At 47.1% G+C, this 14,967-nt stretch overlaps 1 protein-coding gene across 5 annotated transcripts in view; it reads right to left on the reverse strand.

Annotated features, from left to right (window-relative positions):
- COG7 (component of oligomeric golgi complex 7) overlaps window positions 1-14,967 on the reverse strand; it is a 114,164-nt gene that overhangs the window by 53,121 nt on the left and 46,076 nt on the right. For all 5 annotated transcript variants that reach the window (XR_008475379.2, XM_035267190.3, XM_035267188.3 and 2 more), the window contains exons 11-14: window positions 14,502-14,567; window positions 10,585-10,771; window positions 8,202-8,342; window positions 2,477-2,560 (exon numbers count right to left, since the gene is read on the reverse strand). Coding sequence is in view for 4 of the 5 variants with exons in the window: in XM_035267190.3 (XP_035123081.1) it covers window positions 2,477-2,560; window positions 8,202-8,342; window positions 10,585-10,771; window positions 14,502-14,567 (478 nt within the window). In the remaining variant the exon portion in view is untranslated. The remainder of the gene's footprint in view (window positions 1-2,476; window positions 2,561-8,201; window positions 8,343-10,584; window positions 10,772-14,501; window positions 14,568-14,967) is intronic.

The following is a 14,967-nucleotide window of genomic DNA, read 5'->3' on the forward strand; positions in this document are numbered from 1 at the left end:
TGCATGATCCAGCCCAGGCACTAACCAACCTGGCACTGGCACTGTTCCTGCACACAGTACGTGTTCAATTAGGTGTCCCTTTCCTGGGTTCAGGTCATTAGCCTCCAGGTACAACTCAGGAGGACAGCAGCAGGCAGGGAACGGCCCAGGCTTCGAAACTCCTCCTAGCCCTCCTTCCCTCTCTAGACCTCAGTTTCTTCAACCTTTGAATCAACTTGGTAGCCTCTCGGGTCCCTTCTAGTACTATCATTTCCTGAATCAATTTAGACTGCAAGCATACTACCTCCATTCTAAAATCAGATCATTTGGCCAAGGCACAGTGGCTCACGCCCAGCACTTTGCGAGGGCAAGTTGGGTGTAAACCCAGCACTTTGGGAGGCCGAGGCGGGTGGATCACGAGGTCAACAGATAGAGACCATCTTGGTCAACATGGTGAAACCCCGTCTCTACTAAAATCACAAAAAAGTAGCTGGGCACGGTGGTGCGTGCCTGTAATCCCAGCTGCTCGGGAGGCTGAGGCAGGAGAATTGCCTGAACCCAGGAGGCGGAGATTGCGGTGAGCCGAGATCGCGCCATTGCACTCCAGCCTGGGCAACAAGAGCGAAACTCTGTCTCAAAATAAATAAATAAATAAATAAATAAATAAATAAATAAATAAATAAAGTTACCAGGTGTGGTGGCACATGCTTGTAATCCCAGCTACTTGGGAGGCTGTGGCAGGAGAATGGCTTGAACCCAGGAGTCGGAGGTTGCAGTGAGCCATGACTGCGCCACTGCACTCCAGTCTGGGTGACAGAGCAAGACTTTGTCTCAAAAATAAATAAAAATAAAATCAGATCATTCCCACGGGTTGGAAAGATCAACAACCCACATCTTAACAGTTTCATCAGTAGAAGGTATCAGGTGCCCTGGGAAATAGAAGGGAAATGACTATTGTTTTAGATTTTTTATATTGCCCCAAATGAACAGAGAGCAAAGAGCCAGCCACCTCATTGCCTGCTAGTGGGGCTGCGACACATGTCTTCCAGTTATACAACATGTACTCTTTTTTCTCCTGAGGCAGGGGCTGCTGTGTTGCCCAGGCTGGAGTGCAGTGGCGCAATCACAGCTCACTGCAACCTCAACCTCCTCCCACCTAATAAAAAAATTAGCCAGGCATGGTGGTATGTCCTGTGGTATCACCTCAGCACCCCAAGTAGCTGGGACCACAGGACACACCACCATGCCCGGCTAATTTTATTATTTTTTTGGGGGGGGGGTCCCCCTATGTTGCCCAGAATGGTTTCAAACTTTTGGGCTCAAGCAATTCTCTTGCCCTGACTTCCCACAGTGCTCGAACTATAGCATGAGCCACCATGCCCAGCCTAACATTTATAATACTTTTAAAATTCCTTTCTAATTATTTCAGCAGAGTCACAACTTACACATAGGGGTTGGATTCTAAGGCAAGAGCCTAAGGCAAAAATCACCTTGGAAAATCCCAGAAATCTCCCATTGTATGAGGTGAGTGTGGTTTGGTGCATGTTACTCCTCTGTAGTATTTCTTGTGCGCACTGAGCAATTGAACTGGACTGCAGGAAGGAATGGAAGGAAAAGCAGTGTGCAGGTGTCTGGGTGACTGTCAATTCCCAGGGGTGAATGGGGAGGGCTGCAAGGACTCCATGTGTCCCCACTCACCTGCATGGTTTATTCTTTCTTTTTTTTTTTTCTTTGAGACAGAGTCTCGCTGTGTTGCCCAGGCTGGAGTGCAGTAGCACAATCTTGGCTCACCACAACCTTTGCCTCCTGGGTTCAAGTGATTCTCCTGCCTCAGCCTCCCAAGCAGCTGGGACTACAGGTGCCCGACACCATGCCCAGCTAATTTTTGTATTTTAGTAGCAAGAGGGTTTCACTATGTTGGCCAGGCTGGTCTCAAACTCCTGACCTCATGATCTGCTTGTCTCAGCCTCCCAAAGTGCTGGAATTACAGGCGTGAGCCACTGCGCCCAGCTTACTCTGTTCTCTTTTAATATTAAGCCTCTATAACTGCAATTATTCTGAAGAGATTTGTTTGTTGCTATGAAGTTAAACATGAAAGCACTCCCCACTGAGCCTGGCACATTGTAGGTGATCACTAAAAGCTGGATCACCACAAACACACACTTTTCTGAAAGTCACAGAGAAGAATTTGGCCACCTGCCTCCTGACTTCCCACGTCAGAATTTCCTATTAGACTTTCCACTGTGACACTCTTAGGTACTGGCTGCATCTCATATAGAAGAGATGGTGAAGGAGTGAGAATGGGCTGGGGTCTGGAATCGCCATGTGGCTCTGCTACCTTTTCTTCAACTCCAGGATCTGGGTGTAGACTACCCCAAAACACAGCTACCCAAAGGGCCAACGTGGCAGTTTATGACTACGATAAGGGCCAGAATCAAAAGACACGGAAGGTCTGAAAGGCTTGGACCACCCAGGAGAAGCACACAGAAGCTCTTACGTTGCTGATATACTCGAGGGGGGTGAGACTAAAGGCGGGCAGGTCATCCGTGAGGGTTTCTCCGATGCCAGCTGTGTTCCAGCTCTAGGAGAGAAAGGAGGGGATGAAATCAGTACCCAGCAGTCAGGCAGGCGCCATCCAGAAATATACAAAGAAGAACGTGGCCTTCCCCGGAGGCACTGTCTTTGGTAGGAGCTGACCTTTGGAGCCTCCACCACTCAGCAGGCTGGGGCTTCTCTTTTTTAAAGCTTCACCTGGAAGCCTGCCATAGAGAAGGCAATGGTTTCTCTCTCCGCATTCCTGCAGGTCCATAAAACAGGAACTGCCACGTTGGCTGACCTGTGGGGTGGGAACTGATCCCTTTTGTTTATCTTGCTGATATTGTGACAGGACAGAGTCAGATATGTTTTGGTCTGAGTTTCTCTACATAGCGGGGCCACTGTGTAGAGAGGTGCGGGGCGTAGGCAGCCTCACTACCTCATGGATCCTTGGCACCCTAAAGAGAACAGGACACACTGAGGTCCCCCACAGAGGCCATGTGTCAATCCCTTATCTGCAAGGGAGGCCTAGGAAGTTCTGGCTGCAGGAAAAGCCAAGCCTCATTCAGCAATACTGCTTTACCCCAACTAAAGTTGCTGCTTTTATTTCTCGCCATCTACTGGACCTGTTTCCCAACTGATTCAGAACTCAGAGGGATGGGATGGGATGGCACCTCCAAATCCCAACAGCTGCCCCTCTGGCCTCTCTGTGGTTCCCCTGTTCGAGGAGAACCTTGGCACCAACACGTGTTCCTCGCCATTTGGAGTGGAAATGTCCTCTGTGTTGCTGTGTGAGCCTTCCCAGCATTCTGTATGGAGGTGGGTGAAGCACCCATGCACATGTGCTCACAGGCTTCAGCGTGGCACACCTTCACACAGAAATCTCGCTTCTTACTTCCAACCTGAGCCACTCTAAAGCTAGCCTGGAAAACAAGGCCCTTCTTTGCTGAACTCTGGGAGTGACTCCAGTGATCATGTAGGAACTGCTGTCTGCAGCCACCTGATGCCAGATCCAGTTGCCTGATCCTTTAAGCAGCATTCCGGGAATGGAATGACCATGTCCACCCCTGGGCTTCCAGCCCAGGCTCCGCCTCGGCAGGGCTCCCCACGCTCTCTAGCACCCGCTCCATTTGGTCTCATTTTCTTTGATGTAAATGAGCTCTTTTCTTCCGCACCCCTGGTCCCCCCAACCCCCGTCCTACAGTTTTCTAGACTCTGTTTTTGCTTGAGAATCCTCTTTCGTCTCAAAAGAGCTAACTCCCAACCTACTGAGAAGGAACCTGCCAACCATCCACATTCACCAAGTCCCCAGGACATCGAGTGCCTTATGCTAGGCTTTGCAGAGAAGGGACAAGAAATCTAAGATTTGCTCTTTGCTCTCCAAAAGGGAAGCAAGGCCCCCGAGACTCCCAGCCTGTACAGCCCACATCTCCCATCCTGTTTTGGCCCCTCCCCTCTTCCCCCTGCAGGCACATGAGTGCTGCCTCCCACTTCTAGAGCTCTCAGTGTCAGAGGCCAGGATGTACAGTAAGAGTTCAGGGCAATTAGAGAAGGGGCAATGCCTGTGGTGTACAGAGGCAGAAAGAGGCTGGAGGGAGAAGACACAGCTTTAAACACCAGGCTAAGTAAAGGCTTTACCTTCAACAAAGAAATTGCAAGGGAAAAAAGAGAGAGAGAAGGGAAGCTTATCATTAAAAAAAAAAACAAAACACAAAAGACATCCCAGTAAATCTCAATGTGCAGGATCCTGGATCCTACATCCTGACTCAAAGGGTTAAATTATGCCACTTATAAAACAACCGGAAATTTGAACACTGATGACATTAGGAATTCCTTTTCTTTTTCTTTTTTAGGGTTGACTGTGGTACTGTGATTATTTTTAGAGTCCTTCTAGTTCAGATGAGAGGAATGTATAAAACAGGATGGCTAGGAGTGGATCATGGTTGGAGAAGGCAAAGAGTATATGGAGTTCCTTACACTCTTCTTCCTACTTTTGTGTATGTGTGAAAAGGTCCATAATAAAAAGTTTCTAAAAACAGACAATTCAGACTAGCCCTGGGGAGGGTTTTCAATGAGGAGAGACAAAACTAAAACAATGCTTTGTGAAGGTAAATACAGTGGCCCTGCAGAGGATTGGGGTGGGGGGCAGATGAGAAGCTCAAAAACAGCACAGAGATGATGAGAACACTGGTGGAAAGAGGTGCGGGACACAGAGGAAAGGAAAGGACAGTAATCTTTGGTGGTTTGTTGGCAAAGAAGGGTGCAGTAAGGGGGCCAAGATGGTGACAGGCTGGGAAGCAGAGTGCAGGGAGAAGCAACAGCTTGCAGGAGACCAAGAGCAGGTACCGATGTGTGGGGCGAAGACCAGCATCACCGCCATCCATCCCAGGGACCACAGCCTGGAGGCCCCGAGAAAGGCCTCAGAGAGGAGGCAAGAGGAGCAGCCTCAGAACATGAACAGGTGGAGGAGAGAGGGGAAGAACAGTAGGAGTGGGAAAGAAGTTTGGAAGAAGGGCAAGACAGAGTGGCTTGAATTAGGGAGGGGCTTAAAAAGCAGCAGAGGGCCGGGCGCAGTGGCTCATGGCTGTAACCCCAGCACTTTGAGAGGCTGAGGCGGGCAGATCACTTGAGGCCAGGAGTTTGAGACCAGTCTGGTTATCATGGTGAAACTCTGTCTCTACAAAAAATACAAAAATTAGGCGGGTGTGGTGACCCTTGCCTGTAGTCCCAGCCACTCGGGAGGCTGAGACATGAGAAGTGTTTGAACCCAGGAGGCAGAGGCTGCAGTGAGCGAAGATTGCACCACTGCACTCCAGCCTGGGCAACAGAGTGAGACTCTGTCTCAAAAAAAGAAAAGAAAAAAAAAAAGCAGCAGAGAATGTCCTTGAAGAGGGCAATAGGGAAATGCTGCAGGTCATTTTTTAATTGTTCAAAATTTATTTAAAGCGTCCTTCAAATGGGCTTTTCTATCCATCTGTCACCAGGTAAAATAGGCAAACTTCAATAATCTATTTTGAAATCAAATATAGTGTTGGTTTGTAGTCTTGGAATATAAAAGGGCAATAGAATTTACCAGCAAATGCTGAAAACAAACATTTGATGACCAGGGTTTAATTTTCAAATCCTTAAGGCCAGAGTGTTTGCCTTGGTATCGTGTGCTGGCACCCTCAGAGTGCTCCTCTTAATCTCCAAAGCCACCTGTGCCCATTCCCAAGGGCCCACGGTGCTGCGGTGAAGCAGGGCCAGGCACCCAGGAACTGTACCATCATAATGAACTCTGGAATGCAGAAGTAGAGGGAAAAGGATGGGGAAGCACCAGCCCTGTTTAAATGTAGAACTAAGCCGGGAAGCCCTGAGGTTTCAGAACAGAAGGTCAGTACCATCAGCTTTGACAAAATAAAAATAATACAAAAAACCCAATCTGGAGGTGGAGGAGGGGGCAGGAGAGAGACAAGGAATGTTAGTCCCCTAGTCTTTCAGTGGATCATATGTATCAGTATCTGTCTGCAGTGGAAACAGGATTAACAAAAAGCAATGGCAACTCCAATCTCTTCATAGTTTTTATAATCTTTTTTTTCATAATTTTGGAGAGAGCTTCTGGGGAATGAGTATCTTTTGTGGAGTAAAAAAAAAATCTTGACCAGGCGTAGTGTCTCATGCCTGTAATCCCAGCACTTTGGGAGGCCAAGGTGGACAAATCACTTGAGGTCAGGAGTTCAAGACCAGCCTGAGCAACCTGGTGAAACCCTGTCTCTACCAAAAAAATACAAAAATTAGGTAGGCGTGGTGGCAGGCACCTGTAGTCCCAGCTATTCAGGAGGCTGAGGCAGGAGAATGGCTTGAACCCAGGAGGCAGAGGCTGTAGTGAGCCGAGATCATGCCACCGCACTCCAGCCCGGGTGACAGAGTGAGACTCAGCCTCAAGAAAAAAGAAGAATAGAAAAGAAAATTGTCTCAAGTTCAATAATTCCTTTGGTTTCATTTAGTGTCTCTTTTTTCTGATTAAATTCAAATAAAATTTATATTGTGCATATCTTGTTTTTTTTAAAAACGGCACTATAGTATAATTCCATTTCTTCCTACAGATTTATCTACTGATGCCCGCTCAGCCTTTAACATGTGTATGGGCATGCAGGAAGGGATGTCTGGGTTGCTGGACATCAAAATGCTGACACTGATTAGCAGCAGAGAATGTCACTTGAATACTCCCTTGAAGAGGAAAACGCTGCAGGTCATTTTTTAATTGTTCAGTGGTGGCACGTAGAAGGTATTTATCGGATTTTTTTTTCTTGTATTGCTTGAATTTCTAAAAATAAATTCATATACAATTTTTATTGTAAAAAATCAAGTTAAATCATTCTTCTTAAAAAATGAGAATCACAGAAAGGAAGAAAACTACCACTTACTACACATCTACTCTGTGGCCAGTGCTGTGCTACATTCTATCAATATACAAAATCTCACTTAATCCTCACCAATCTATATGGCAGGTGGATCATGAGGTCAGGAGATCGAGACCATCCTGGTCAACATGGTGAAACCCCATCTCTAATAAAATACAAAAAAATTAGCTGGGCATGGTGGTATAAACCTGTAGTCCCAGGCACTCGGGAGGCTGAGGCAGGGGAATTGCTTGAACCTGGGAGGTGGTGGTTACAGTGAGCCAAGATCACGCCACTGCACTCCAGCCTGGTGACACAGTGAGAAGCTATCTAAAAAAAAAAAAAAAAAGAAGGAAAGAAAAGAAAAGATACAGACCTCATGGCATTTTGCACAGAAAAATCATAAAGAGTGAAAATCACAAACTTCAAGGGTAGAAAGAACCTCATGATCATGTTTTTAACTGAGCCCTTTCATGGATGGGAATCCTGACTCCCAGAGAGGGGGTGAGGGCTGACTGAGACCATGCAGGGGCCCTTGCAGGCTGTCTAGGCAGTGGCAGAAAGCAGAGCATGTTTGATTTTTCCAGATGAGTCATTGTCATTTTGTAAAAAGATCTCTTGGTTATTAAAGGCCCATAACTGGAGTCCAAATGGCCCTGAAGAGTCAGTAAGATACATTAACCAGGGGGCTGCCCTGCCCAGTAATCCAAAAGGAAAGTGACAAGATCTGGACCAGGGGAAAGACAGCAAGTAGAGAAAACAGCATTAATAGGCAATGCCTTGAAAAATAATTCCGACAACCAGAAAAGAGAAGAGGGCACAAGGAAAGGAAGGCAAGGCGATTCTGGAAACAGCCAAATAGAAAAGGTATCAAGGAAAGAAAGGAACAACCCTCCAAAGCCCACTCAAAAACACAAGATCAATTCTGATAAGGCACTCCCCTGTGTAGAGTTCCAGAACCAATTCTCCAGAAACACTGAAAATCATTCCATCTCAAAAGACAATTAGCTCTTCTGACCTGGCCTAACCTACGAGGCGGCACATAATCTCTTACTTCTCCACTGCTCCAAATGGGGAAAGTTAATCAAGCAATTTTAATAATCCTGAGAACCGCCTGTAAATAAAGTATCAGAGTCACTACAATAAAGATAAGAAATTCACGCTAAGCAATGAAGTGAAATTGGAAAGTGACTCTTTCCAGCCTGGGAGAGTTAAAGTGGGATCTTCCCAAAGCTCTTGGAGCAGGGAGGGTTAAGCCCACACTCAGTATGCTTGGTTGGAGGCAGGACCCGGGGGGAAACTCACGTCCATCTTGGAAATGAGCAACAGCTGTTGTTTGATGCGCAGGAACACAGAATCAAAAGCCAGCTGGTGGGCCTGCTGGTTAAGCCGAGTCAGGGCTGCTCGAGATGCAGCCAGCAGGTTGTGGTTGCTTGACCCTTTTTCCTAAAACAAAAAAATGCAAAAGGCAGTTGTTAGGCCTGAAACCTAACCGTATTAGCTAGTTAACCATTTTGAAAACTCACAGAGAGGAGAACTGGGGGTTCAATGCAATAGTGGTTCCCTAAAGTGGCTGTGCCCCAGGCCCCCCTGGGGAACATACTGAATTACAGATTCCAGAGCTCAATCCCAGAACTACTGCATCAGAGTTCACTGGGGTTGGAGCCCAGGAATCTATATTTTAAATTCACTTTCCCAGGTGATTCTGATGTATTTGGGCTAACATGAGTTCACAGACTAGCAGTTTAGGAAAAATTCACCTGTGACTATTCCTCAGGGATAGAGGAGGAGGGAAGGTTGGGGGAGCAGATCAGAAGCTTCACATATAAACCAGAGTGATGGATAGAGCCCTAATTCCTAGGGAGGTCAGGTCAAATATACTTGGTTGAAAGCCAGAGTATATGTGACCTCCACAAGTCCCAAGGAATTCCAAACAGCCTGAGAAAATACCAAGGTGGAAAGCATAACCTTAGTTTTGCTATTATAAATGAACCGATTACAACAGACATAAATCAGATTAGCAATAAAGATAAACAGAGTTGCTTTAACCAAATCACAGAAGCATGGATGAATGAGTTTACAGAATTGCTTTAAGAAGTGTTTATCAAGCTCAATGCAGCCAGTTGGTGGGTCAAGGTGCAAAGAGATGGAGAGGCCCTGGGAGAATAGTGCCGAAACTCAGACATGTCCAGGCACCCTGTGCAGTTCATTCCCAGAGTTCTAGGCCCTGGATAATTTTCTACTGCATCTGGCCAGACACGGTGGTTCACATCTGTAATCCCAGCACTTTGGGAGGCTGAGATGGGCAGATCACCTGAGGTCAGGAGTCCGAGGCCAGCCTGGCAATATGGTGAAAGCCTGTCTCTACTAAAAATACAAAAATTAGCCAGGTGCATACCTATAATCCCAGCTACTCAGGAAGCTGAGGCAGGAGAATCACTTAAAGCTGGGAGGCGGAGGTTGCAGTGAGCCGTGATTGCGCCACTGCACCCTAGCCTGGGCGACAGAGTGAGACTCCTCGGGAAAAAAAAAAAAATCTACTGCATCTGTTGCTCCAGGAACAGCAATGTCTCCTCTACCTATCACCAAGAGTGAAGTTCAATCCATACCAGTGAGGGAGGGGGATGGTTCTGCAAAGGATGCCCATGGTCTTCTTATAACCCTAGAGGCCATTCCCAGGGAGTTGTGTGACTCATTCCATTTATTAGGAAGTCCTCCTGTCCTGAGACCCCAAAAGGCCCAAAGCTCAAAGTCAAGAGCAGCTTTATGGCAGGCAAACTAAGAGTTTAAAGAAAAAAAAACAGGAGAGAACACCTATCCCCAAGCCCTCATGTTCTCATGTGGAAGAACTCGCACTTGAATAGACTCCTGCTGACTCTGCAGCCTGGCTCCTCCCTTGGGAGAGGAGTGACTTCTCTTGCTCGTCTCTGGTGTCCTGGGTTGGAGTCCTCTATTATAGGTTCTGCCTGCCTGCAAGCAGTACACATCTGGTACCCTCTCAGGAGGCTGACCCTGCACAGGGTCAGGGGCTGTCTGGCTCTGTCTGACCAGCTGACAAGTTTCATTCCGGAGTGAATTACAGCAAGTCCCCCTAGCTGCAGATATAAAGCCACATTCCCTTTTATTTGTATTTATTTATTTTATTTTAAGATGGAGTCTTGCTCTGTCACCCAGGCTGGAGTGCAGTGGTGCAATTTCAGCTCACTATAACCTCTGCCTCCTAGGTTCAAGCGATTCTCCTGTCTCAGCCCCCCAAGTAGCTGAACTTTAGGCGCATGCCACCACACCCAGCTAATTTTCATATTTTTAGTAGAGATGGAATTTCACCATGTTGCCCAGGCTGGTCTTGAACTCCTGAACTCAGGTGATCCACCCGCCTCAGCCTTCCAAAGTGCTGGGATTACAAGTGTGAGCCACTGCACCCAGCCTGTAGCCATGGTCTCTAACCTGGCTTTCATCAGTAATAAAGATCCATCTCTCCTAACTTCTACATCTGTATCTCAATGGGTTTCAAGTTTAGTCTATTAGCCCCTTAAAATCCCAACATAAATGAGACAGAGAAGTAGTGGCAGGGTACACCCCAGCCCGGGGCTCACATACCGGGCCAGCTTGTATCCAGGAGAGGGAGAGGGTGAGTGATGAGAGGAAGCCTTTCATTTGCAAGAATGCCATCCATTTGGTCTCATACCTTGAGGGTATAAAGTATCTCCATTAAACTGGCATATTCAGCAGGGTTATCTTTCTGGAGGTAATTATATTCTTGCCAGGGGTTCTTGGCAGAGCTCTTCTTGTCTGTCAGGATGCTCTCCTGAAAACCAGCCAGGCTCCGGGGGCTGCAGGAATCAGATAGATACTTCCCGGCTGTGGACAGAATCCTGTAATGAAAGGAATGACCATCATGCCCTGAGCTGTCTGCATGAAACCTTCTTCTTGGAGCGGTCAGATTGCTCCTTACTAAATTCTAAGATATCGACATGAGACAGAATGAATTAAGGCCAGTTCAGAAGGCGATGAAAGGATGTCCTTCATAAGTGAGGAGTGAGCTCAAGAAAAAAACCTGGTATTTTTATTCCTGCTTAACACTCACAGTGCCAGAATATGCCATCTCCCTAATATGACCGACAGCCTACACAGGGGCAGCTCTATGTTTAGTCTGCAACACTATGAACCTTCTATGGAGACTTTCCTTGCTATATGACCATCAAGGTGTAGAACAGTCAAATGCCAGGGTGGGCCACCAGCACTGCCATCAGAGAGCCGCTGGGCAGGACAGCAGCTGGCTGGCTCCTGGAGAACGGTGACAGCAGCTCGCTGCTCACCTCTTTACCCATGGGACCCACCTGTCCCACACACTGAACCTGCATGGTGTTTGTGTTCAGTGGCACTGGGAGATTTATTTTTGTGGTTTAGGTGCTACAGAGAGATCTATTGAAGCTGGCACTTTCCAAACTCTTCAAGAGAGACAAACGCCCAGAGGAGGTTCCATATGATAATCCACCCCTTGTACTGCTGGGAAAGTGGAATCTCGACCTCCACCCTGTTTTTCCTTAGACCAACTTTACCACTCATCCTACCCATTTAAATATGTACAGAATTATATGAACATGTGTAACTAGGAGAACCGCATTATGACCTATCCCCAATGTGGCTAATTCCCTGACTCCTCCTTTACTGTGAAGTCTTATAAAAACATTGCTTTGGACATAGCAGTTTTTAGGATGTACTCACTATTTCAAAAACAGATCCTTGAGTTGGTCAAGAAATGCCTGTACTTGCAAATAAACCCCAACAAAAGGATCTTCCTCAGGAGCCACTGCTGACATAAGCAGCTACCTGCCTCTGCCATTAGGGTCAAGTTCATTCTTCCTGCTGCTTGCGCCTACTGGTAACTTCGGTTGGATCTCTTGTCTGTGAAACTGTGGCCTGTCTCTGCCATTGCCTTACTTCCAATCTTCACTAGTTCTTGCCTGGATTGCAGCAGGCTTCCAACTAACCGGCCTCCCTCTCTCTAGTCCTCAAAGTTCCACTTAATCTGTCCTCCTAAGTGTTAGCCGAATGCTCTTTCCAGAAGGCAAATCTGAGATTTTTCCCAAAGATTGTGCCTCACGGGGTCATTAGAAAGGCTTGGCAGAGGAGACGCCTTGGAGACCCCAGGAGGCACTCAGCCCTCAGCCCCATCAGCCAATGGCAGAGCTCCCAATGGGCTCTCACTACTGTTCTGCATGTAACATATGCTGTCTCATTTCCCTCTGACTGCATGGTGAGGACAAAACATGGCATGTTCTTCATCTGTGAATAACTAGCACCTAGCAGGGTGCCTGGCACGTGGTAGGGACTCCACAACTGTTGAAGGAGAGGTGACCCTGGCTTTGGTGACCAGATCTTTGGGGGACAGTTCAATGAGACAGTCAGGTTTGGGGAATCTAGTATAGATTCACAAGTTTCCATGGCTGAGAAGTGGGCAATAACTTGTCCTAGTTGAGGGAATCAATGGAATTGTAATGCTCTCTCCTCTGTGCACATCTACTGCATTCTCTTGGCACAGCAATGAGCATAATGGCACATGCTGGATGCTCCCATTAATCTCTGACCTCCTTGGGAGCAAGAATTGTGTTTAATTATCTGATATCCCCAAGACCTAGCTTAGAGCCGAGGAAAGCTGTGGCCCAGTGGGAAGGGAGGTAGGGGTGAGTAAAGTGGGAGACAGAGATGAGTGGGGTGAGAGATAGAGGCGAGTGGGACAGGAGGCAAGGAGTGAGTGGGGCGGGAGGCAGGGGGCGAGTGGGGCAGGAGTTAGAGGCAAGTGGGGTGGGAGGTACGGGCGAGCGGGGCGGGAGGTGGGGCAGGAGGTAGAGGGGAGTTGTCAAGAAATGTCTGTGCATTTTGTTGGCTGTTTCTTCTCACAATTCTGTGTTTTCCGTCATATCTGAGACCACCAGCTGTCTTTGAGACCAAGATTTTTTTGTGATGTTTCTCATTATGGGGAAAGGCTCACAGCAAGATAGAGGGGGAGCAGATGATGCTGTTCCTAACTCACTCCTGAATGCCCAGCACGGAAATTGTGTGAATAAAACCAAAGTACCACAGGCATACAATGCAGCATGTGTGAATAATATACATGAAGTAAATGATAATTCCTAGGACACGGATTTTCCTTAATCTCTTAATGAAGTTAAGTATTACATTCTGAAGGGTAAGGAAAGACTGGTTAGGAGCATGAATGGGGACACAACAGATAAAGGATGGGCCTCTCTGGGCTGCATTTTGCAGCCCAGAGAGGCTGAAAGCCTGGCTGAGCTTCAAGTCAAGAACAGCTTGGGTGTATCCAAGGAAGTTCCAGAAAGAGATGATGTCATCCTGGAAGCACTAAGCCTGGAAAGGGGTAGTCACCATCTGTGTTCCTGGCCGGGAGGCTGCACAGTGTGTGTGTGCGTGTGTGTGGCAGGCACCTATAAAGCTTATCTTATCTTCCCATCAATCTTACCTGCAGCACCTAGCTTCCTACCAAGGACCACTCCCCACCAACAGAAAGATGGCAGAGGCCAACAGGTCAGAATACGCTGGGCTAAGATTGACATTGGCCACCAGGTCCTTAGGATCAATTCTTTTCAGAAAGGAATCGTTTTGTGATGTATGGGCTGAGTAAAGCAAGGCTGAGTTGAAATCTCATCTGAGAGCTTTCTCTTGCCCTGGACAGGTTGGGTGAGATATAGGGGGACTGCTGTGTCTCCTCTGTATTCTCCCAGCACCCATTACTAACTTTTGGAACACTGGTGCTTTCATTTCACTTTGTATCACTGCTAAAAATTCCACCACCCAGAGATTACTTTAGGGCAATAAAGAATCACCCAAAAAGGATGTTAAGGGATTGCTACTGGTCCCTCAAACAACCGTATGAAACAGATTTCTTCCCCTTAGCTCCTAAGGAATAGAGGCATTAGCCATACCAAGGGAATCAAGAGATTTCATTGAAAGGAATGAAGAAAGAAAGGAATGTGAGAAGCCAGAGCCCCTTGAAGGGAAAATCTGTCTAAAGGAGGCCACCTCAGGGTGACATAAAACCCCTGGCAGGGATGGGAAGGTAGGAAGGGGGCAGAACAAGCTACTCCAGGGTAGACCCCAGAGATTTCACTTAGACACAGCCCTTCAGCAGCATGGAATGACCACAGGACGCAGAAGGCAGGCTGCCAAAGTTCACCCCGATCCTGAAGGCTGGCCCAAGGGACTTCACCACCACTTGTCACACCGTTTCTATGCAGAAATTTATTCTGAGTCCCAACAACTGACTTACAAACAAACAGTCGGAACCCAGCCCATTCCTAATTTGGAGACAAGATGTACTGTTTCCTCATTTAGGCTGAAACCACCATATCAAACCAAACTTATGTGACCCTTGCCAAGTAGGACAAAGCCTTGCCCTTTTTAGGTGCTCAATAAACGTTTAATGATGACAATAATGACACACTGTATCTAGGTACAGACAGTCCTCCAGCCCTGTGGCCTTCAGATCTGCCCACATGCTGTCCTTGCTGTACTGTGTACCAGACCAAGTTCCTGCTGATCAGGAGCCCCAGTGTCTAGACGACAATGACTCCTCTCTCCTACCTGTTGGCTAGCTGCTGCTCGAAGTCCCCACAATGCCGCAAGAGCTCTCCACAGGTGGCTATTATCCTAAACAAAACAAAAAGTACTTCAAGTTCAAGCATCCGGAATGCCGACCTTTATAGGACAAACATTGTCTCATTCATAAAAATCCTAACTATTTGCTCCTTTTGGTAGTTCTGGTTCAGGGAAAGCCATTAACCATTTGCTAGCCTGAAATGTTTCATTCATTCGTCATTAATGTAAAAAGAAATGCTGGTCCCTTCCAATAACCTCCATTGTCACTGGCATCTCTGCGCTGAAAGCACAATTCTATCCATGGCCCCCTCAAATAATTTTACATTTCCAAAATACTCAGCTTTATCCTTGAGAAAAACAGGGTAGAGATACTTTATATCTAAATTTTTTTTTTTTGAGACAGAGTCTCGCTATGTAACCCAGGCTGGAGTGCAATGGCGTGATTTCAGCT

Source organism: Callithrix jacchus, chromosome 12 (genome assembly GCF_049354715.1).
Source record: "Callithrix jacchus isolate 240 chromosome 12, calJac240_pri, whole genome shotgun sequence".
NCBI classification, from domain to species: domain Eukaryota; kingdom Metazoa; phylum Chordata; class Mammalia; order Primates; family Cebidae; genus Callithrix; species Callithrix jacchus.